This window comes from Ciconia boyciana, chromosome 20 (assembly GCF_034638445.1).
Source record: "Ciconia boyciana chromosome 20, ASM3463844v1, whole genome shotgun sequence".
NCBI classification, from domain to species: domain Eukaryota; kingdom Metazoa; phylum Chordata; class Aves; order Ciconiiformes; family Ciconiidae; genus Ciconia; species Ciconia boyciana.
Genome location: NC_132953.1, coordinates 1,295,052 through 1,318,776, shown reverse-complemented (window position 1 = coordinate 1,318,776; position 23,725 = coordinate 1,295,052). Strand labels below are relative to the sequence as shown.

The 23,725-nt window shown below is 52.4% G+C and overlaps 1 protein-coding gene across 1 annotated transcript in view; it reads left to right on the top strand.

Annotated features, from left to right (window-relative positions):
- The first annotated feature begins 5,908 nt into the window (after positions 1 to 5,908).
- The window catches only part of ETS1 (ETS proto-oncogene 1, transcription factor), a 49,048-nt gene continuing 31,231 nt past the window's right edge, over positions 5,909 to 23,725 (top strand). The window contains exon 1 of the mRNA XM_072884519.1: positions 5,909 to 6,272. Coding sequence (XP_072740620.1) covers positions 6,203 to 6,272 — 70 coding nt within the window. The 5' untranslated portion in view covers positions 5,909 to 6,202. The remainder of the gene's footprint in view (positions 6,273 to 23,725) is intronic.

Below are 23,725 nucleotides of genomic sequence, written 5' to 3'. Positions count from 1 at the left end.
GTTTGTAAGAGGTCACATGGAAATATTGACCAGGAATTAGACTTCCATCTCTTGAACCCTTCTGTCCTGGCCACAGCGTTAACCTGGGGGTCATTGCAGTCAAGTGTTTTATTTCCCTGCGCTGACCACTTCCAACTGGCTGTCTGCAAGTGTGTTTTTCTGGTGGCTGCCATTTCTTAGGCTGTGAATTTGTATACTAGAGGTTGGTGCTGGACTGACCTTCCTCGGGAGGTGCTTGTGTGGCTCCTGGCACCTTCATGAAAGTGAAATGTGGCTGTTAACTTGGTATTTCTTGAAGCAGTGGGTCTGTCTTTGTTGTTGGTGGGTTTTTTTGAAAGATTGAAAGAGCAGGTAAGTGTTAGTGAATACAGTCTAGCTGTCCCAGAGATCTGCTTTATTAGCAATGATCCCATTGCCTCTCCTTTGTAATCCCTCACCTGTGTCCCAGGGAAGGGGATCTCAAGGACCATCAGAAATCAGTTCAGTAACCTCTGTCACCAGAGACAGGCGAATGCCAAGGGTGAAGTCGCAAGCAGAGGTGTGTTGCTTAAGTCAGAGCTGGCTGCATTTGTTTCTGCTACGAAGGAGGCTGCCCAAGAGATCTGACCAAAGATGAGAGGTCCTACAGGTGAGGTTTGATGTGTATCGTCTGTGCATGCTCAGAGTAATTGCGAATATCGAGAGTTAAACAGCAAACATCTTTTTTATGTTTACCAAGAACTCAGTGCTGTTACTTGAGGGAGAGAGGGAAAATGTACCGAGAGCAAACAGCGCTGCAGAACAGCTTACGAGGATTTTCCATCCAGCCAGTTCTTCCAGCAGGGTAACAAGTGAGTGACAGCACCCCCCGCCAACGAAATTCAAGGCAGAATTACATTGCTCGGGCCCAGAGTAGCTAATCAGGTTATGAATCAGCATGGGACCTCTGGGAAACCAATAGCAGGAGGCACTTGAAGATGCTCAAGCAGCTTGCGAGACTGTTGATTGAGGTACCTACGGTGCGTCGACCGGAGCTGTCTCTCCCTTGCAGCCATGCGGGGATGTGTATGCGCCGGAGTCCTGACTCCTAGCTGGCCACAAAGATGCTTTTGTGAGCCATCTCCGCTGGGAAGTTAATGAGAGCAGGAGTCGGGAAGGCTCGGAGGCGGCTTCCTCTGCTTGTGCCTGGAGGGCAATCAGAGGACGGTATTGTGGCAGCGCTGTCTCGGGGCTGAGCCGGGGCCTGAAGTCTGGATCTCCGCAGCGTGAACAGAAACTTGCTTTTAATGCAGACAGCGTGGAAGATGGGGACTTTCCGTGACTCCAGCCCTATAGCGCAGAGCAGCAAGGGGACCCCAGAGGCCACAGCCATCTGGGTCACGGAGGAGCCAACACTTTCGTGATGGTCATCACCTCCTGGCCACAAATGCTAGATCTGAGAGCAGCCTGCCTTCCCTGCAGACAGCCTGGGGGGCACACACAGTACATGCTGACTAAAGAGCTCTATTTCCATGCCCGCTGCTTAGCCAAAAAGGGGAGGCAGTAGTCACCAGGACTACTAATCCAGCCTCCTTTTACCAGCATAAAACAACTCACTCAAATACTTCCCAGCTATTATGGCGGTTGAAAGAATTTCTCCTATCATTTTAAATTCCAGGAAAGGTATCTCCCTGGGGAACGGTCACGGCAGCTGCTTGCTCTTTCCTCTCATTGCAGAGGGCCACCTCCACACCCACAGCCACCTCCCTGCTCTTTCCTTTCTTGGAGTGGTGGCTGCTGCTCTTTCCAACAATGTCCCCCTTACGATAAATACTTTCATGTCTCCATTTTTCCCTGGAATTGCACGACACTCTTTTTTTTTCCCCCTTCCCCTTTGCTCCTGATTTTTGTCGCATGCCCTCTGGATATTGTTTACTTGACAAAACATCAAACCGAAGCCCTGACCGCTTGTGGTCATTAAAAATCCCATGGCAGTTTTGGGGAAGGCTCCAATTTGGCTAATTACGTTCTGCCATAAATATCCCCCTGCAGTTTTAATTGGATATGGTGTTCTTCATTTCCTGTCCATAACAGCTGGGTGGTGTTGCTCCATGTTATTACGTAGCCGTTGTATTTCACCCCAGAGGTGGCCGCGTTTTGGTAGCAGCCGTGCTAGGAAAAGCTCCTTCTCCAGACTACCGGTAACACCTAATCCTGAGCCTGCTGTAATGAGAATGGGTAAATGCGGAGGAGAGGAGAAGCTGTCCCAGCTCCATAACATCTGGAGGAGAGCCAGCAGCTGCCCGTTTGCAAAAGGGCTGTGACAGGAGCGAATTTGGCCCTGCCAAAGGGAAAGAGCCGGCCCCGGCTAGGAGAGAGGCCATGGAAGAGCAGTCCTGCCTGCACTGCGCGTTCGGAAACCACGGCAGAGGCTCCAGTCTCGTAATACCTTTCCTCGATGCTAAATGAATAATTATTATTATTCTTTTAAATCAAGGTTAGTCAGCGTCCCTGGGAACAATGTGGCATTACTGCCCGTCCTTTCTTTGTTCCAAACTGTTGAAAAACAGTCAGGCTGCATTGTGGAGGGAGGGCAGATGGTTATCTCTGATCAACGGCAAAATCTTTTGGCTATATTAATGGTAGGAGGGCTGTTCTCCGCAACTCAGCATCCTCCCTCGACAGGAGAGAGCCTGAATAGATATTAACATTAAATAACGACAGAATGGAAAAGGAGGGTGAGACTTGGATGTGGAAGAGGAAAGATTTTTCTAAAGCCTGTAAGCAGCAAATAGGAACCAGTTGCTGAGGCGAAGTCATGTTTGGCAGGTCTTGGACTCCAAATGGTCACATCCCAGCTGAAGAAACTAATCAATGGATTCCTTCCATGCCTTCTGCGAACACTGAGCCATTGAGCGGCTCAGCTGGAGTTCAGAGCCAGGGCTTTCATGTTGCAGGCTCTGAAGTGAACACAAATTAAGGCAGCGACTAGGACGGAGTCGAGTTCGAAGGAGAGATTCAGCTGCCCTGGGAGGAAATCTCTGTCCGCAGCCTCTCCGTTCTTTTCCTCCACTTTGGGGGTTTTTGCCCCGGTGCTACTTTTGGAAGCATTTCTAGTTTCACTGCACGTAGGGGCTGCCATACATTGCACAAGCAAAATGGAACAGAAGTTTGGGGGAGCATGGAGGGGGGGTGAGGCAGGGGAGCGGAGAAGCTCAAAGCTTCGCCGCAGCCATGCTGCACCAAGCTGTGGCTTAGTGTCATCGGCTTTGCGGGATCAAGGCTGAGCCAGGATGCCAAGAGTGTGTGTATCTTTCCTAATAAAAACCACACAAGCTGCGAGAAAGATCTTTATTAGAGCCTTTGTACTGCTCCAGAAGAGAAGGAGCCCCATTACAGGTGCACTGGAGTTCAGCCACTCCTTAAGACCATAACGCTTGCAGGAAAGGCCGAGCCAAATGCATCAGCCCACGGGAGCAAGGCTAAAGCACAGACACTGCAGGGGCAGCCGCTGCCTCCTCTGGTGCCGCCTTTTAATCCCACCGGTGGCTCCATCTAGGACCATCTCTGCTGATGAGACCCTTCTACATGGCGTCGACAGCCCGTCCCCATCAGCACCCACACGGGTGAGCCCCGGCGACCTCGCCGCCCGCCTCCTCTTCTGTTTTGGTCGGGGGATTGTGGTTTGCTGCGCTTGCTCTGAGCAGGGTGGATTATCGAGCGCCGCCGAATCGGGGGGAACGCTCGGGTCATTTCAATACGGTTGGGACTGCAGGTGCTTTCTGATGGCTTCATTGCCGCGGCCGAGAGCTTGCAGCCAGCTGTGTAAACTGGTCCCCCCCCCCCGCGCCAGCGCGCACACACGCACGCACTCTCCCACACTCACCCCGCCGCAGGACCGCAGCCTGCCTGCGCGCACGCTCGCCCGGGAGTTTGCAGCGTGCTGAGAGAAGTGTAGGAAGGGAAAGATTGTCAGGCTGTGATAACTGCATCAGGTTTCTCTTCCCAAGCCTGCTCTGGAAGGGATCATATAGAAAGGCAGCTGTTTCTCCTGAATCCCCTTTTGATTTTAAACTGGAAACGTTCTGCTAAATTTCTTCTCTATAGTTTCTTCCTTCAATTATTGCTTTCCGTCCCCTATGGGGAGAGGGGAAAGAAACCCAAAACGAAGGGCAGGTGCAAGCCCATTATCGTGTACGGGGAGAGGCAATGGGGACCAAGTTTTATCCTTACGGCCATCCCCTTTTCACTTTTGGATTTCCAGTTTCATTCCTGTGGTAGGTTCCAAACCAAGGTCCCACCACCCGAGGTTTCAAACCTCGCGCCCTGCCTGGGCACAGCTCAGGTTCCCCAAAGCACACGGGAATCAGTGGAGGGAGGTTATATATTGGTCACACAGCAAATCGCTGGTGCTGCTCTGCTGCTGCAGGAATAGGTTGCACATAACTGAGCTTGCAAGTAAATTGCAAAGACGATTGCCTGTAAATTGGAAATGCGAGTGCTTGTCAATGGGTGAGGTGCCTGAAAGATGAACTTTTGGCTGGTGCTAACTGCCTGCCTGGCTTTGCTAGCTCTCAAACTTCCTGCTGGCTGTGTCTTGAGCTATCCGCCTGGGTAAAACCGGCTTCTCGTGCGAGCCAGAATCAGGCTTTTGATTTCTGGCCCCGGCACCTCACAGCTTCTTTTAGTTACACAAACTTTTCTTCTATAAATACGCCTTAGGCAACTGAGAAAGGCACCACTGAAGAAGCTAGAAATAATCCTGAGCTGTAACGTTTGTGTCTGCAGCTCACCTTTCAGTGTGTTTGAAGGTTTCTATGGTGTTTGTAAGCAGGACCCTGGTTCATCCTATGGGTTAGCAGGCGGCCTTGAACCCTGGAGGCTGACTCACATGGCTGCTCTGTCCCCCCTGTTATAGCTGGGATGTTCATTTGAGCCCATCTTTGATCAGAGCAGCCCGGTCTCTGCCAGCGTGTTGGAGACTGTTAAGACTTTCAGAGTGAGAGAACCACAAGAACTCGTTGCTAATGACTTTTTTTTTTTTTTAACACTTGTACCGGTAAATTGACATCTGTGAGTCATAATCTCCCTTCTGCTCTGCCGTTTGTGGTCTGAAGTTTGTGCTACCTAAATATAATAAAACATATTTCATCTGAAAACCGATATTCTTCTGTTAACTTCATGCCATGCTGGCATGATACTCATCTTGCATCTTTAAGATGCTTTTTATCCAGTCAGTTCCCAAACCTTTTTGGCATCCCACCTGTACACAGCACGCCCTTGAACCACCACCCCGGCCGTCACCCATCGCCACACGACTGAGCGTGGCTGTGCACACACGCTCTGCCCTGACCGTACTCGCACATTCGGATGCGCTTGTGGGTGTGAGAGGATCAGGCCGCTCTGAGCGGGCAGCAGCGCCGGTGATGTGAGCGTGAAGGAGTGATGCGAGCATGAAGGGGTGATGCGAGCGTGAAGGGGTGATGCGAGCGTGAAAGGCGGCGGCGGTTCGTGTCGAGACAGGCAGGGTGAAGGCCCCTGGCCTGGTTTCAAGAAACATCGGTTTTCGGCAGGCCGCCGCGGCTCCAGCTCAGGGCAGCGTGCAGCCAGCGGCATACTCCCGTGCTAAAACTGCAAATCCCTTTTTTCCTTCGTGGTTTGGGGCTGGGATGCAAGCGGAGGTTGTGGCGGAGGTGCAGCAGCCCCCAACTTTGTGCTGGATGCGCTGAGACCCCCCTCCATCACGCCCTACCCCCCATCAATCACCCCGCATCCTCCATCCCCCCGGACTTCTCGCCTCCCCGGCCCGCGCCGCTCCTCCGGACCCCGGGGCAGCGCCGGCTCCGCTCCCTGCGGCGCCGGGTGCCGGGGCCGCCTCCGGGGCGGGGGCAGGCGGGTCCCTCCCCGCCCCTGTCACCGCTCGGGGCCGGCCCAGCGCCCTCCCCTCGGCGGCTCAGCCCGGGCCGGGGCGGCGGCGGCGGCGGGGGACGGGCGAGGCGGAGCGGAGCGGAGCGGCAGCGAGGGAGTCGCGGAAGGGGCGGCGGAGGAGCGGAGCGGGAGAGAGAAGCGAGGGAGCGCGGAAGGAAGGAGAGAGGAGGAGGAAGAGGAGAAGGAGGAGGAGGCAGGCAGGCAGGCGCCCGGCCGCCGCTGCCCCGGGCGCCCCGCTCCGCGTACGGCGGGGCTCAGCAGCCGCCGCCGCCGCCCCCCGGTCCCGGCGCGACGCCCCCGCGGCGCTGCCCCAGCCATGAAGGCGGCGGTGGACCTGACCATCATCAAGACGGAGAAGGTGGACATCGAGCTCTTCCCGTCCCCCGGTAAGCGCCCTGCCCTCCCTTCCCCGTCCCGTCCCGTCCTCCCCCCCCCTCCGGGGAGCCCTGTGGATCCCTTCTCCCCCTTTTTCGCAGCGAGGGCGGTGGTGGGGAAATATCTGCCCGGTGAGGCTTTGAGGATTGAGTGTTTTGGTTTATTTTTTTTGGGGGGGGGTTGTCTTTGGGAAGGGAAAATGAAACGCACCCCCCAAGTTGCAGCGGAGCGGCGCCGCCGCCCGGCCCCGCGCTCCCCCGGCTCTGCCCCGCGGCACCGCTGGGGGAAGGCGAACTTGCTTTCCGAGCAGTTTTAAGACTTTCCACCCCTCCACCCCCCCTTCCCTTAAAAAACAACCCGCCGCCCCTCCAGCCTCCTTTTCTCATGCTTCTGGCATCCTTGCGGGGATGTAGGCAAGCACCTCCGGCTGGGAGGCAGGAGAGATGCACTCGGATGGTTTGTTTTTTTTTCCTTTTTTACGAGCTCCCCAGGGCACCCCTACCCTTTTCCGAGTGGGTGAGCCACGCCGGGGCTGGCAGCCCTGCCCACGCTCCTTATCTGGGATGTACGTTCCCCCCATCCCTGGCTGGAACTGTCTTGTGTGGTCCAAGCACTCCTGGTATTTGGGAAACAAAACTCCAGCGGTACCTGCTCTGGATTTACCACGTTTAAACCAGGAAAGCCCGCTGCTTTGATTCCCCCCCCCGCCCCGGAGCTGGAGCAATGGGTGGAGGAAGGGTGCAGGAGCTATCAGGGAAGATAGCAACATGTTACTGAATCGAGGCGTGTGGGGGTTTTTTTCTTGTTATACCGATAAGTTTAGCTGCTGCTGGCTGTGGTTAACACTAATAGTTGAGCCTTTACCATAATAAGGGCTGTTGTTCACATACTGATGTCTTCTGACTGCCTGCTGGTACCAGATGCTCAACTGATTTCTGCCTTGCTCAGCCGAGGTAGAGGATGGGGCTTGGAGGGCCTGCAGGGAAAAAAAACTTCTCTTTTTGGGTACAAGGGAGGGTGAAATGAATCCTGTTGCTTCATCTCTCCCTGCTGTAATTCCCACTGTGCTGAAGTGGAGGTTTGCTGGATTTTGTGCAGTGCCGCTGCGCCGAAGAAAATCAAATTAAAGATAGCATTGTGCGTTTCTTTGCTGGTTAGCAAGTTTCTAGGAAACCCAGAAAGGGGGCTCAACTCCTGCCAGGCAATCTGATTTCAGGCTGCATGTGGGAAATAAAATGACAGCTGACTGCTGGAGTGCAAGGGGGGCCGGAGCGGCGCAGGGGTTGGTGCTCAGACTTAAAATAGATGCTTGTGTAGGATCAGCTTGTCTGCAGAGAGCTCCAGTAAGTCAGCACAAGCGTGGGGGATCTGCCACCGATGGGCTACACGGTGTCTGATGCAGGGAGTGTCTTTCGCATGATCCATCTTCCTTCTCTACCTGCATGTAGAGAGGACCCGGTCTCTGGTTATAGCTGTTACGGTGCTCTGTGCCTCTGACAGCAAGGCTGAGCCTGGCTTTGAGGTGTGGACTCTGAAGGGCCAGGCTTCAAAATGCAATGGGGACGCTGAGGATGATTTTCCAAAGCACCTATACAGGTTAAATGAGAGGCTCTGGTGGAGTTGAAGACCTGTTCATACCTATTTCCTAAACCTTTGGTTAAAAGAACATTTATCGGAGACTCTTTTGTGTGCTTCAGGTTGCGATGGCAGTCTGCTTGCAGGGGAAGAACATGGGCTAGGAAGAAACACCTGGTCCATTGGGGCAGGGCTGGGAGGATGTAGGGTTTATTCTTCAGTTCAGATCAAAGTATCTGTTTAAATTTACACGTCTCCTGGCATGGATGAGAGCATGTTACAGAGGCGCCTGTGTTGTTTAGGTGTTTGATCATTGGATCAATGTAATTGCCTTGTGCCTAAAGTGAGGACTCGGTGTTTCGCGCTGCCTTAAGTTAATTTTCTTCTCTCCATAACGCTCTTTTGCAGCTTATGTCAGTGAGCAATTTTTAGACTTGACCCAAAGTTTAAACTTTGGCAGGAAGAGCGTTGAAAAACAAAAACCAAAAAGGTAAAAAAGAGCTGACTCCCTATCGACTTCAGCTGCAGTCGCTTCTGTTTTGGTGGCTGCGCTAACACTGTGAGCCAAGAAGGTCAATGTTGTCAATTAGCTGGCTTAACCTCATTTCCCCTCTAACTTTTTAGAGAATGCTGAAGCTTTCTTGCTTGGTTGGATTGATGTTGAGAGAAGGAGTATGGATGCTGCTAGCTTATGTTTCTGGGATCCAGCAATGCCATGTGTAGGGGACATAACTTTTCTCTGCGCTTGTCTGTTTTGGGCTGCGTCTGGGGACTTAACTGCTCCCTGATAGCTCGTTCAGCCCTTGGTCTCGTTGCTGAATCTGCCACCAAATGTGCCCATTGCCCTTCTTTTCAAAATGGGTATCAGCCTCCCTGAGAAGGAGTCCAGCCCCTTGTTCCTTTACATGCCAGCAAGCAGCAAAGCAGATTTACTTCACGGTGTCCATAGGGTTAACCTTACGCAGGGAGAGTCATTACAGGCATAGGTTTTCAATTGTGCAAGATGTTTAATGTGCCAGGTGCTTGATGCCCCCTAAAACTGCAGAGGTGCATTGGCCACATGGTACTGTCCCCCTCTCATTCCCCTGAAATAAAACCCTGCTCCAACCCACACATGCAGGCAGCCTCTGCGTGTAAGAGTTAGATGGGATTTGTAGTGTGTCCAAAGGGTTTAAAAATAACCTGAAAGGGATGTGAAGTTGTTCAAAGCTTCCAAAGCCAAATTCTCCCCCGCTGTTGCCAGCAAGAATGTGTGAGTGAGATGAGTAGGTCAGGAGCCAAAAAACCACTGTGGTGGGCTTCTCCTTTAATATACAAGTTGTATGTGCGTGGGTTTTCATTGTAAGGATCTGATAGAATAGATCGTCACTTCTGATTGCAGATATATGACTGATCCACCAATGGGTTGGTGGGACTTAGTTTACCGGCTTTTTTTCAGTTAAAAACTCAAACCATGCGAAAATCAACCCTAACAGAAACTTAGCCTTGCAACTGGTAAACGCTGCCCTCTGCAAATCAATTTATTTCCTCCAGTTCTGCAAAGCTCTGTTTGCTCCTTGTGGTCAGAGTTAAAAACAGCTCCACAACCCTTGCTGGGACTCCCAGGTACTGAGAGATAATGACATTTCTTGCTAATGAAGCTGCTGACTTGCTGTCCCCGAGGTGTCCCACAAGGTACGGTAGAAGGGCAATGATGGCAGGTGGTGATGCTGGGCATCACAGGTGAGGCAAAGATGCTGGGCTCCCCGTCCTCCTGCATCCACTCCCCCTCTTGCTTCCTTTCTCTGGAGGTGGGTTGTGGGCACGATGGTGGACTAGTTCCTACCTGGCATGAAAAGAGGAATTCGTCTGTGCACATCCAGCATAGAAATCCTGACTGATGGGGGATGGAAGGACCCCATGCATTTCTACGCTTCCCGTGTGTACCCTAAGGACAGCTGGGAGACAGACGCATTGTTTCCACTGTGCGTGGGTGGCATCCCAGGGGTGTATTTTTATCTGGCAAGAGCCTTTCCCTCTGTTTAGGGTCGGGGCTGAGGCAAGATTTCTCCTGCTGTGGTTGCTGCGGGGTACAGGGAAGCAGACAGCTTCTATGCCGTGTATATTTGGATGTAGGACCTGCCTGAATCGCTGCTTCCCCTTCCCGTAGCCAGGTCAATCTTTTCTTTTTGTTCTTTGCTTTCACTTTCAATGCAGGCAAATAAGGGAGTTTGCATTTAAAGCGTGTCTTCTGGCAAATGCACACCCTCCTTGCAGTGCCTTGCTGCAGGGAAATGGCAAAGTGCTTTATGAGTCTGAATATGTCTTCATTAGGATGGGATCCTTCATCCTTCCCTCTATCTTGTCTACGGAGGGCAAGTTTCCAACCATACCTTCATTCCCAGGTCTTTGTATACATGCACAGAATAGGGTCACAGCTGGATCAGCCCGTTCAAGGGGAGTCAATTTGCTGAGCTGGTTGCGGATAAGAATAGTGCACAGGGACTTGAAACGTCTTCTCTTCCGAAAAGGAAGGTTTGATCCTGCGTTATTCTTGCACAGCACTCGGACTCCAGGTTGGTCCTTACAGCTGTGTCAGCTGCTGAGTGACTCCATTTCCCTGCTGCTGTTTAGAGATCGGTCTTGTTGGTGGCTTGCATGATCACGTTGTCGCAAGCGGGATGAAACACAGCAGCAGAACACCAGCATTTCCCTCTCTGCTTCGAGGTGTCCTCTGTCCTTTACTCCGCATCAGTTGCAGCGGAAGAGCATTTACCCGTCCTCGCCGGGATGGGCTGCGCGCACACAAAATGCCAGAGTGTTTGCCTGGAAGCCCAGCAAAGCCTGGGGAAAGGAAACAAGTGAAAGGTGAAGTGATTTCAGGGATGCAGAGAATTGCATCCGGCATCTCTCTGAATGCGTTTGCTTTCTGCATTAACAGCAAAGGTGAGAGCTCAGCTTTGGCTGTGGATTGCTCTGTGTGGGCATGAATCATCAGCCAACAAGGGCGAGACTCTCATAAATTGAGGGCTTTGGGCTCCTCTGGCATTTTCGATGCTGATTGCCTGTGGAGGAGGTGAGAATTTGAACTGAAAAAGAGCAATTATCTTTCTATGCACTTACAAAATGCCCATCACTGTGGTATCCAGCTAGGATGGGGGAATGATAGTTTCCCGGGAGGGAGGGGACTGTCTGCACCTGGCTGCCACCAGCTCCAACTTTTTTAGTGTCAACTTCTGTCTGCTTAAGGGACAAAGAGGTGGAAAGAAGGCAACTCCATAGACTTTTCCTTCAGGGATACACCGACTAAAGTGCATCCCTGACTACAGCATTTTTAACCTGGGTGCAGGGAGTGAGATTTCCAGGAAAAAGGAGCAAAGCCCCATTCCTTCCACTTTTTCATTATAAACTCCCCAAAGCATGTAACAACTGTGTGATTACAGTGTAGTTACACGAAGAGGCCGCTAATTTGCCATGTAATTATGGCATGCCATGCTTTGATAGGCCTTATAAAATGAAGGGATAACACAGTCTCATGCTGGAATGCTGCACTCGAGCTCTCCAAAGTAAGCTGACAAGCACACTGTATGCCATCCCGCTTTCCCAAATCCATAGCAGATTGCTGGCAGGCCGGCAGCAAGTAGCTGGGAGCGAGCGTTGCTCTTCGGCGGGACTGCAGCACAGTGAAGTTTTACCAGGGGAACCAGCTTTTGAGTGAAAAAGCAGTGACTGCATCCTCCTGGATGGATCCCTGCTGTGTGGCTGAGCTGGGGGGGCAGTGGGAACCAGGTGTAGGGAAACAGCGGTGCGGAGGTTGTCCTGTGGTTAGACCTTGGGATTACAGTTTGATGCTAGAGGTGGAATGGAAGGTGGCTTGGTGTTCTTCACCAGTTGCTCTTTCGGTGAGAGCAGATACCTCTCAGGCACTCGGGGAAGAGTTAGACGTGAGTAAGACCAGACTTTTGTCTGAATATGGTTTAGGGATGTAAACTTGCAAATGTGTCATCCAGAATGGCTGTTTTCAGTTGTGGTACCAATATCAGATGGGATTCTGGGGAAGAAAGGGTCTTTTCCTTTTTGCACTGTCAGCTGCTCCTTGCATGGGCACAAGGCGAGCAAATTACACGACTTAGGAGAGCAAGTGTCATTGCTGTCCCGGGAATGGATCCAAAGGATGGAGCTGCTGGCATCTTCCAGGCTTACATTTTCCTCAGGGAAAGACCTGTGCTTGGTAGAATGGTGCCAGGGGACTAATTGAAATGAAGAAGGAGGGGATGATCTGCCTTACTTGAGCATTAAAATGCCCCTGGAGCCAGGCACTGACTCTTCGTTGCACTGTGAGGCTGGGGGATCCCCACGGAAACTGGGGTCTTCCTTATGGGTGCAGAATTGTGCCTCTGTAGGTCGAGACGTGACTCCCCAGGTCTCCTTCTTGGCTGCGAGTCACGGGCCAGTTTGCAGCTTGTCCAAATCAGCATAGCTCCACTGAAGCCGGGGATATATGCTCTGATCCAGCGTAAAGCCTCATCACTGCAGAAGCCAGTGGGACAAATCTGTAGCTGATATAAACCGTACAGCTGTCTCGCAGCCAAAATTTGGGCCTGCATCCCCCCCCCCTTTTTTTTTTAACCCACGACATAGTTAGGCATCTCAACTCTTTTGTTCCTCTTCTGTGACTAAGCTGCTCGCTGCCTGTGTTTCTTTTTTTTCCCCTTCATTGTATAGTTTATAATCTTCCAACTAGATACAGAAAAAAATTTGTTTGCAGCGCTGGCCAAGAAGGCTCTGGTTTCCCTGGCGCTGGGCCATGCTTACATCTCCAGTCAAAATACTGCTGGTTAAACAATAAATATTTATTGATTCTCCTTACAAGCTCCTACATTTTTCCCAGGTGCAGTGGAATTTGAGGGGGGCCACTTGAGTCCTGCTGATCACAAAATTGTGAGATGGCTCCGGAGATAACATCTCTCTAGTGGTCTCAGATGTGAAGGTGACCCTTGCAAAGCTGGGTTCAGTCCTACTGTATGGCCCCTCACATCCAGCCTATAGATCTGCTCTCTTCTGTCCATCCCAGCTTCCTCAGGTTTGAGGATTTGTGCCTGTGGCTTCTGCAGGCTTTGGTGGTAATTATGTGAAAACGTGCAAATCTGCAAGTCGCCTTACCTGCCTGAATATCTCCTTGAACGTGGGAGGGATTCACATCCTGGGGGCCATATGTACTTCGATGTCAGGTCCAGAGAGGTGGCAAAAAAAAAAAAAAAATCAGGGTGGTTTCAGTTTGTAATTTGGTTAAAAGGCTCAGCCTTCGTATCTAGATTGTAGGCACCCGCCAGATCTGAAAGCGTGTAACATTAACAGGCTGCAAATGTTTGCATGCAAAGCCTGAGCTTCTGCAAGGCTGTGTGTGCTTAGATGAAGGCAAAGCTCTTGGCGCTTGTATTCAAAAGTGCTCTAAGTTGTTCTGTTCCCTTCTCCAATGTGGTGGGTGGCTCAGAGTAACTTTTGGCTTATTTAGCCCCGGATGGGGGCAAACCCAGAGCTCTCCACCATTGCTCACCTCTTTCTGAACTGCGAGACGAAACTGCACATTTTTGTGTTGAGTTTTTGAGTTGTTTTTTTTTTTCCACTCATCTGGCAAAAACCTGAGACCTGGTTTGCTCTTCTGTCCCATGAACAGCATCGCGTCATTGGGGCAATATCTGTATGTCCAGTACTGAGCAGGCAATACATTTTTTTTCCCCTATCACTTCCCCTGGTCTTGCTGACCATCCACGATTTTTTGACGTGTCTCAACTTGCTGTCGATGTCTACCTCCCTCTGTCCAGCGACCTGGCCTGTGCACCGCACAGGTGGACCTGTTGTTTGCAAGGAGCCAGGATGCTGTGCTGGTGCAGCTTGGTTGTTCAGTCATGCCTCTGGTTCCTGTAGCCACACAGCCTGTGGATAAATATAACCTGCCACAAAAATATTACAAATGCAAGGAAGAAATAGCAACTTTCTTTCCCAGAGAGGAAAATCCCCTTGTTTCTGTGGTTCCCTCTGGTTTGGGAATGAGAGCTGAAGATCAGAGGTCACTGTGAGCCCTCAGCTATTTGCCCTGTGCTGGCGGCAGCCCCCGTTGTGGATTGGGATGTGCAAAGTTGCAGGGCTCTGTCTGGGCCTGAGCTGGTTGGGCTCTAGGGCTGTAATTCCCATCTCCGTCATCTCGCAGCTGGTGCTGGACACAGCAACAATCCCCTGTTCTAGCAATCCTCTGCTTTCCAGGCTTTTTGCTCCTGTTAAACCTTTCCTATAAAGCCAGAAGAGGCAGAGACCTCCATCTCACCTGGCTGGTGCAGAAAACCCAGCGTTATTCAGATTGCAACGAGTGTCCAGTGGGCTAAGCTGTGCCAGCTCAGCATCCCCCAGCACCCTGGGTGGGTTTACAGGGGGGATTGCTCTCCTGTAGGACATGGCTGTGCTCCAGGCAGGCGTAGGAGACCTTCCCTGCTGAAGACCGTGTTGCTGGGGTGGCTGTGGAGCTGCAGGCTGGCTCCTAACCCCAGCTAAGCGTTCAGAGCTTGTTAATGAATGAAATGCATTTTCTTACACGGAGGGGATTTTAAATTGGCTCCACATGGATTATGTACGTTGTCGCACTTTCCCGGAGGGTGATGGCATGAGTAGGAATGTGGGTTTGATGAAAGAAGCCAGACACTGAGTCAAAAGTGGAGTGGCTCCCCCCGCGCTCCCCTCCCCGTGCCCCCTCTCCCCCCCACCTCATTTCAAATATTTGACGTGATTCCAAGGCATTCTTCAGATGGCTGGTGGGGAGCACAGGAGAAGCCAGCCAGTGGGACTTTGCCTTTTTTAAAATGCAGCATGCTTTTGGGGCCTCTGACCCCAAAAGATGTTGAAAAAAGGCTTGATGAGACCTGGTTTTAGGGGAAACTGAGGCACAGTGCCCCCATTACACTGCAGCCAGGGATGTGGGAGCATCCCCAGTAGTGTGCCTCAGGTCTTCCTCTACTTGCAGTATTTAGGTTTTCTTATGGTCTGCGTTAAGCCGTACTGCACCTCTCTGGCTCCTCCACAGCACCAGGCAGGCCAGGACCCATCTGGCACTCGGGATTTCCAGTTTGGGTGTACTGGTTGACTCTGATTTGGGCTGGGAGAGACTGGGAGGGGAGGCGAATGGCTCAGCCTTGCATCCCTCCAGGAACCAAGTGTCTTGCACAGCAGGATGAGGGTTGCATGTCCTCGTGGTGGCTGGAATCCTGGGCTAGGATTTCCACTAGGATGCTCCCTCTCCTGGGATGTGCTTGGAGGTCTCTGGATGAAAACTGCTGACTAAGGGAAAGCTGCTGCTGATGTTGCAGCTAGTAGACCCCAGAAACTGGAAGCGCTTTGGGGTTTGTTTTCTGTTGATTCCCCCCAACCCCGTCAGCACCATCTATCACAATAATCACAATGTGGCTTTTTGACCCACATGAAAGTTTTTTTCTTTCATAGGTGTCTGCATGTGTTTGTGCAAAACCACTTAATTTTGGTAAGTATTCTGGAAGCAGCAAGGCGGGCTTTTTTTTTTATCTTTTAGTTTTGAGAAATTGTTTACTGAAACCTGAACCATCAGAAGAAACAACTTGCAAAAGCTGAGTACTCCTGGCTTTTTCCACTGGAAAATTAAAAAAAGATGTAGTGGAACACGTGAAATTAGGGTCTTTTTTTTTTTTCTTTTTCTTTTTTTACACATTATTGTTAGAAGCGGTTTTAAAATGCAATGCCAAGTGCTTTCTCTTTTAAAATGCTCGAGGCATGTTACCCAACCGCTCCATCTCTCCAGACTGCTTCGTGAAGTCAGTAAATTCAATTCCTCCTTGTTTGCAGCCAGAGGTGGGGAAAAACTTGTTTACTCAATCCCCAGCATCAGCCGCAGGCAGCAGATGAGTCCAGCAGGTTGGTAGCAGCATCGTGGCTCTCCATCCCATACCCCAACCCTGGGGCATTTCCTGGAGCCGTCCTTTCGAAGGGATGCGAAGAAATTTGGGCTTGATGTCAGAGGGCTGTCCCTGGTTCTGGGAGGCCCAATGCCGCTGCGGCGCTGGGAAAGTTTCGCTTTCCAACGTCAGCAGTGGCGTTTCGGAGCTGTCACGGTAGCTGTGGCCCGGCGGGGTGGTTAGTCAGTGGGGCTGGTTTCCATCCCTTTAAGCGGCTCCAGATTTGAAGCTGGCTCTAAAGCTTGCAACTTGAAAAGGCCCCGGCCGTGCGCCTGTTTTGCCTTTGAGCTGGATAACTCTCGCGCGTTCCTGCTTTCAAACAGCCGGGCCCTGAGCAGCCGGGGCCATATGGATCCTATAGAGTGACCTGGCAGCCCGTCGGACCGGTATAACGTCAACAGGGTGAGGAGGGAGTGGGGGCTGCCCCTGCTCTGAGCTGGTCCCGGGCTGGACCAGCCTTCTCGCCGCTAGCCCAAGCCGTTTGGCATGTTCAGGCTGTGATCGAGGGCTGCTGCCTCTTCCTTGGCTTCCCTGGGAGTTTGCTGGCTGCCGGTCCTAAGCACTCATTGAAAGCCAGAGTTAGGCTTTAAAAAAATCTAAAATAAATTAAAAAAAAAAAAAAAAAGGAAGAAGGGGAGAAAAAACCCACAGGAAAAGAAGGAAAGCAAAGGGGAGGGATAGTGTGCCTTTAAACAGCTGTGCGCCAGCGTGTGTAACTGCGCTTGCTAATCTGGTGACTAATTTGGTGCGTTGCAAAGCAGCAGCCAAGCCAGCTGCCAAGCCAGGCTGTGTCCCCGGCCGAAGGCTCAAGGAGTCATCGGGTCCCCTCCCTCCTTTCATCCCGTGCCCCGCCAGGGCGCCGGTCCCCCCCCAGCTGCCCATGGCAATTCATTTACTCATCTGGAGGGCACAGCCCCGGCGGTCTCTTGACTCAGCAGTCCGGGGCCGATGGGAGCCGCGGGAGCAAATTCCAGGCAAGAAATAATCTCATGACTTGTCTCGGAAAAGATTACTCCAAAAAGATCCCCTTACGGTCATGGAGCGCTTTGTGCCTGCCCCTCCGGCAGAGCCCTGATGAGGTTCCCGATTTCCCAACCTCGGGGAGCTGGGGCAGTCAGCCAAGGCAGCCCGGGGGGACTCGTTGGACCTTTCTCCGTTGGAAAAAGAGGGATGGATTCAGAGATGGGAGTGGCATGGGAGCCCCAAAGCTGGTGCCTGTCCTCCCCTGGGGCACAGGGTTGTGGGGAGCTGGAGCTGGCTTGCCAGGGCAGGGAGCCCAGAGCTTGGGGTTGTGTTGATTTTTGGGTCATTCCTCTTTTTTCTTCCCCCACTTCCCAGGGAGGGGTTTAAACCCTTCCTTTGCCCCCAGGCAATTTTGGTTCTTCCATCAGTGTTTTTGCTTAGACACTAGCATTACCTTCAGCGGGGCTGGCACTGTGGATGACTTACGAATCGTATTTGGCTTTTTTTGCTTGTTGGCTTTTTTTCATCCTACGTGTCTCTCTCGCTCTGGCCTTTTTTCCCCACCCGCTCCCCATCCAGTCACTTGAGTCCCATCCCCTTTTGAAGGCACTTTGGGAGGTCTGGTCCCATGCCCAGTGCTGGGGATGGGGTGGGATTAGACCAGGTTGGGAATCGAGTATCTTTGCAAACCTGCATTTTTCTTGGAGGAAGGCTGGCCCTGTGGGCAGGCAGGGCTGCTAAGCTGACAGCTCTTGTACCTCCTTCTCGACTGGGATCAAGGCTTGGGAGCACACAGCTCCTGGAGCTGTGACCACAGGGACATGGGTGCCTGTGGGTGTCCTGCCTCCCTGGAAGGGTGCCCGTCCACTGCGGCGGCCATGCTGCCTTTTGAGATGAAGATGTCTGAGGAGAGGAGCCAGCCTGTGGCTCCCGCTCCCCACATACTTACGGTTTCATCCCAGCCCCTAAGTAGCAGGAGCTTGGGGCTGAGCTGCCAAGGGCAGCGGGGAAGCTCGCACCCCCGAGCCACCCATCCAGGGCCCTGCCGAAGCTCCTCCAAGCTTGTTACGGTCGGTGGAGGATTCCCAGAGTTTCTGGCAAGGGCTCCCTGCTCCTGAGTCGCCAAATGACACCCCCTCCACCCCCTCCTCCATTTACATCTCCTCCTAATAGCCTCTTGGCCTGAGCAGCCGAATTCAATCAGCCCTTTCACCATCTGCTCCCAGGCACTTCTGCTGGGGAAGGCTCGGGGCCAGAGAGGCTGTAATTCCTTAATAGCTTCCGGATGCTGTGCGCGGGGTGGATGTGAGGGCTGCGAGTGTCTCAGCCTCTCTCCCCCAAGCCTTCCCTGAGGTTTCCAAGCTTGGGCTTCCTCTGGGCAAATCCGAGCACCTCCAGCCGCTCTGATTTATCCCTGCCCGCCCTTTGCTCTCCCGTCTCTCCGGGCTGAGGCCAATAGGTGACATAATCCCTGTCCTGAACAACCCTTGGCTCTGGGATGGGGATGACTGAAGCTGATGGGACAACCCAGTTCATCCTTGGCCGCCTTCCTCAGCTCACTCCCACCTTCTTCATCTTCCCAGGGCTTTATTTGGCCCAATCTCTGTGCTGGTCCCTTCCCCGGTGGGAAGTTTCCTAGAAGTTGGAGCTGGAAAAGACAACCTTCCTGGGGTCGTTTGGGAAAACCCTTGCTCTCCTGCATGGGGATGCTTGATAACCTGGAGGTTGCATGGTGTAGCCTGGAAGGGGCAAAGCCCAGGAGCTCTGTGCTCGCCCAGAGATGGAGGAGGCTTAATCTCAGGGCTCTTCAGCTGCCTGCTATGCTTGGAAAAATCCTCTTGTTCTTCACCTTTGTTTCCTTGTCTGCTTAAAAATAATAATACCAGGAGAATAATTCCTGGGATGTTGTGAAATGAAATTGGTTTGGCACTGGTGTTTCTGAGGCACTGCCTCTGGCATGGGCCAGAGAGTTTTGGTTCCCAGGTTTCCTCCCAGGGCCCTTTCTGGCCTCCACTACTGGAGGAGTTGAGCAGCTTGGTTCACTCTCTGGGGACAGGGAGGTGAAACAGTGTTGGCTGGCAGGCAGCATCCAGGGATGGCCTTGTCCCCTCCTGGCCCCAAGGCCGATGTGAAGCGGACCCTCATTCGCCTTGCCCCAGTGATACCTTTGCTTGCATGACTTTCAGTCCAGCCAGCAAAATCCTCCCCGGTTTGTGGCTGCTGGGGTCATCTGCTGCTGTGTAAAGCACACCTGTCTCAGGGCTGGTGGGTGGAAACATTCAATAGGCGATGGGTGTAGAGCGCGTGTGGCTCTTGTCCGTGGGCTGGGACATGGATGATACTCGCAGAGGTGTCATTTAGTGGCATTAGTGGAGTCACAACCCTGAGGGGTGCCTGGGGAGCTGAGGAGATGGGGCTGGCTCAGGCAGCAAAGCAAAGAGAGCAGGTCCTTTGCTTTGAGCATCTTTTGTCTCTTCTGTTTACTCCCCTCCTGTTAAATGATGCTGCACTGAGGGATGCAGCTAGTATAGGAAAGATGCTTGGAGTGTGCAGTGAATATTGCCAGCTACTTTGGTTTTGATTTCAGCTGCAGGGGGCTGTTGTGTGTATTTGTGAGCCACAGAGAGGGAGGAAGGGTACCTTCAGAGAGGAGGCGTCAAGGTACTTGCAAGTGGAAGTCTTCAGTGGCAGTAAATCCAGTGATGCAAAGAAGTAAATCCATATCTAGCGCAGGGGAATTAGAGGTATGTGGATCGTTACGCTACCTGTCATGTCTTGGCAGCTGCTAGCAGAGTTGACTATTTGCTCTAAAGAGTTATAAATAATTTTGTTTAAAATGATTGATTATCCGTGGTCTAATATTATTTAGTCAGAGCAAACAGTGCTGAGATTTACCAGCCGCGCTCTGACCTCCCAACCCTGATCTGTTTGCAAAAAGCCTGTGCAATTATTTGTTTGATTTCAAAGCTAAATACCCTAATCTCTCCTCTTCTCCTTTGGTAACTGCAAAGACAACTGGACAGCTCGGCCTGATAAGGGAGGACAGACCTGGAGTCCTTGTGTGCGGTGGCAGATCCCTGGGCAGAAAGGGACGAGGTGGTGAGATGGGGACCTGATGGTCACCAGGTGAGGACAGGCTAAAGCTCTTGGGCTTCTTCTCCTCCTCCGCACGTACTCGCCTTGCTCATCGAGTGCTGCCTGCGCTTCCTGGGCAGAGCCGAAACACTCCCTGCTGTATGGAAAAAAAAAATAAGATACTATCGAAAGCCTAATATTGGAAGAAGGGCTTTCTCTGGGTAAGGCAGCAGCAGTGATCCCTCTGCAATCCATGGGGGATGTGATACGCTGCGACTTGCACCCTCCCATTGAGCAATCGGCCGTGTTTTTTCTGCCGGGTTAGCTGTACGTCTGGCTGGCATTGCCCTGAAGGGAAGGGTTGGCCAGGAAGGCTGCGGAGGTGGGGGTGGGATGGGCGGCAGGAATCTGCAGCTGCAGAGCGATGTGGTAAGCTTCGCCCCCGTACCCTGGCTGCCCTGGGGCAGCGTGCATGCTCGGAAGGTGACCCAGAGCTGCCGAGCCTCCGTTCCTTGTCATCGGCTCGATCCCTTCTGCATCACTGGCTTCGTGCTCTCTGCATCATGTGGAGATGTCCTGGGCTTGAGGAATGCCGTAGGTATATCCGTGGGCACCTTCCACGCGTGACTGATAGGCACTTTTATTCTATGGACACCACCAATGTGTCTCCACAGCAGGTCCGCCCCTTCCAGCTTTAACAAACATTCTTGGTTTATGAATAAGAGAGCTGGTGAGTGGAGGAGAGCAACTTTGATGTGGAGGGAGATATTTTGGGGGTTGAACGTCGTCCTAGCCTGAAGGCACTTCAGACTGTGTCCTGCCATGTGCTACCCTCGTGTCTGGCATGACGTGGCATTGACTCAGCCTGGAGGCAAGGGCTAAGGCAAGGACACAGAAAGATCAGCTTATGCAGAACTTGGGCTGAAAATCAAGTAAAGATTGGGGAATTCCTTGGGACAGATGGATTGGAGGTGTTTGGCTGAGCGTCTGCATGTCTAATCCCTTCCTGAGGCGAGGATAATTGAGGCTCCTTTTTAGGACCAGTGGGCTTCCAGCAGCAGGGACATCTGTGGAGTCCATCTACATCAGAAGTGTGTTGTATTGTGGTGATGGGCAGCAAAAATAATTGTTTTTTTCATTCTGGGCACAGAGTCATTTCACATGGCCGTGGATACGCAATGAAACCATCCTGAGCTGTGAGGTCATGTGTAGCTGCTTACATGTGTTGGCATGGCGCGTTCTTCAGGTGTGTTTGAGCCGACTTAGAGGGGTTGGGATCTCTCTGTGGGGTGATGAAAGAGCTCAACATGAGTGAAGGTTCCTTGGCCCTTTTCCATACTGCCAGGGGACAGCCCTGCCAAGAGATCTCAGCCTTCCCTTTTCACACTTCCGATCCTGACAGCGTCTTCCTCGCACAATGTACTGCTGATTAACCTCAACCCGGCCTTGCAAAATCTCTGCTCTCCCTCGTCTGGGAGACTATCACGTGTGGTTTGGCAGCCCCATCCTTCCCCGGCACAAGCAGCTGGAGGCGTTGGAGCTGAATTTCTATTGCGTATCTGTCCATATCCTTGGATGATGGAGGAGAGGGAGATTAATATCTGGAGGAGAGTGAGCATTTCTCTATCCAAACAAGCCCTCAATCTGAACTGCTTGGGTATGATTACAGTAGTACCTTGATAGCATCCCATGTGTGCTTTTGCAGCCCAGGGTAAATCTATGTCAGGGTACTGGGATGCATCCTTCTCTTGGGACAAACCCTCCAGTTGCATCACTTCTTCATCGAAGATGCCAGAAATGGCATTATCAGCCAGAGATTTGAGATGAGAACAGCAGAAGTCCTGGTTTTAACCTGGCTGGAAAGAAATGTATGCTCTCGCGGATGGTGGGAAGCGCTGGGTGTGGATGACTTAGACCACTGTCTCCTCCGCGGACTGCCAGAGCCCAGCCGTGGGTTTGCTTTCGGAGGGCTCAGGCCGTGCTCTTGCGGCTGTGGAAACCTCCAGGGCGGTGAAGCCAGCACGGCTGGCCTTGCCGGGCTCCCAGCCCAGCCCGAAGAGAGCGAGGAATTTCAAGAGGCTTCTGGTCCCAGGCGTGAGCCATTTGAATACCTCGGGCACCCTTCCAAGAAGCAAATGAATATCTAGTTGTTTGTTCGGTGGGGATCACTGGCTTTTTGTAGTTTTTTTTTTCTTTTTGTCTCATTGCTGTTAAGCAATGTGAGCTTCACTACTGGGACTTGGGGTGTGAGGAGCTGGGTTTTAGCCGCTTGTTTGCAGAGGAGCACCTCCCGGCGCTGGAGCACTGATGCGGGGCAGCTGACATGGGCATGACCTGGACTTGCTATTTACACTTGACCTCCTTTCAGTCGGGGCTGGGTGTCCATTACAGGCTTTGCTCAGCTCACCCCGCGCTCCCATTAGTGCATGTGTGCCTGTGCATGGGGATTAGAGCTCTTTAGCAGCACGGTTAGCAGGGATTAGAGCGAATTATCACAGGGGAAGTATGTCTCGTAGGTTTGCACGAGGCAGGGAGTGTCCTCCCAGCCCTGCTAAGGAAGGATCGGAGCCAAACAAGCCTGAAAGTGGGATGCTAATGCTATCTTTGGAGGGAATGCCCTGGCTCGTGTGATGTTCGATTGGGAGAGGGAGGGTGAAGGGTGATGAGGGCCTGACCACTGCAAGAAGAGGCTTCGACTCCTGAACAGGAGTGGTTTGGGCACGTGGAGGTTGTTCCTCGCTGCCTCTGCGTTGGCTGCAGCCTCCTGGTCTGGCTATCTCCAGAGCACTGACCTGTGAGCTCAGCCTTTGCATGGGTTTTGCATGGGTTTAATTAACCCCGGACTCTGCCATCAGGCCAGTGGGTTCAGAAAAGGCTTATGCAAGTTTTTAATTGCCATGCTGTTAAATCTAAAATGACAGAAGCTGTTTCGAAGCTGATTCACTAGTGTTTGCCTTTGCGGGGGGGGGGGCTTCTGTTAGGTTAACGACGGTGCTGGAGCTAAACTGCGCTGGCCTCGTAGCACAGGCCTAACCTCTGCTGTTGCTTCATCTTGATGGAAAAATCTTTTTGCTGACTGCCTTGCATAGTTTTGACGAGTGTTGTTAAACTGTGGTCACGTTCCCCAACCTCAGAGGTGGCTGCATCTCCCCGGTGCTTGCTTTTATGCATCTGTGCTCCTTCCAGCAGCAGAGATGGGGAGGACAGAGCGAAGTCCTCCACCGAGGCAAGCCCCGCTTCGAATTGCTGCAGGAAGATGAACTGTAGGTCCTGTCCCTGCCTGCTGAGGCTGGGGAAACTTTCCCGTAATTGCAGCGAGCGTTGACTCAAGCTCTGTGGTTTTGCTTAGCTTCGGTCCAGGGGTTTCTCTAGCACATCTTTCCCTCCTCTCCCCCACAAAAGCTAGGGAGGACCGAGCGAGCTGACCACCAGGCTGCTGTTCCCCTGCGAGCTCCTGGGACTGCAGGGGATGCCGCTTTCCCAGGATCTCCATCCAACACCCACATTATAAAGCTGGGGGAGAGAGAGAGAGGGAGCGGAAAGGAGCCTGAACGAGGGCAGCAGGCAGGCTTGGAGGGCGAAGCCTGCGACTTTGATAGCATCGGGATAGTGGGTGAAGCATCCTTTCACTTGCCGGTGCTGCTGCTTGGCTCCTCACCAGCTGCAAGATACCCAGAGCCAAAGCAAACCCTTGCTCACCTTTTGGTTGCTCTGTATCCAGTTTTCCTCGTGGGCTCCCCTGAGCATCCTCTTCTAGCAAGCTTGCACCCGTGCAAGGGTGTCTCCATTTTACAGAGGGGTGAAGCGATTTACCCCAAAGCCCGAGGTCGAGCAGAGCATCCTGACATCTCACCCTCACCTTAACCTTTCCCCTTCCTCGCTCCCTGTGATGCTCT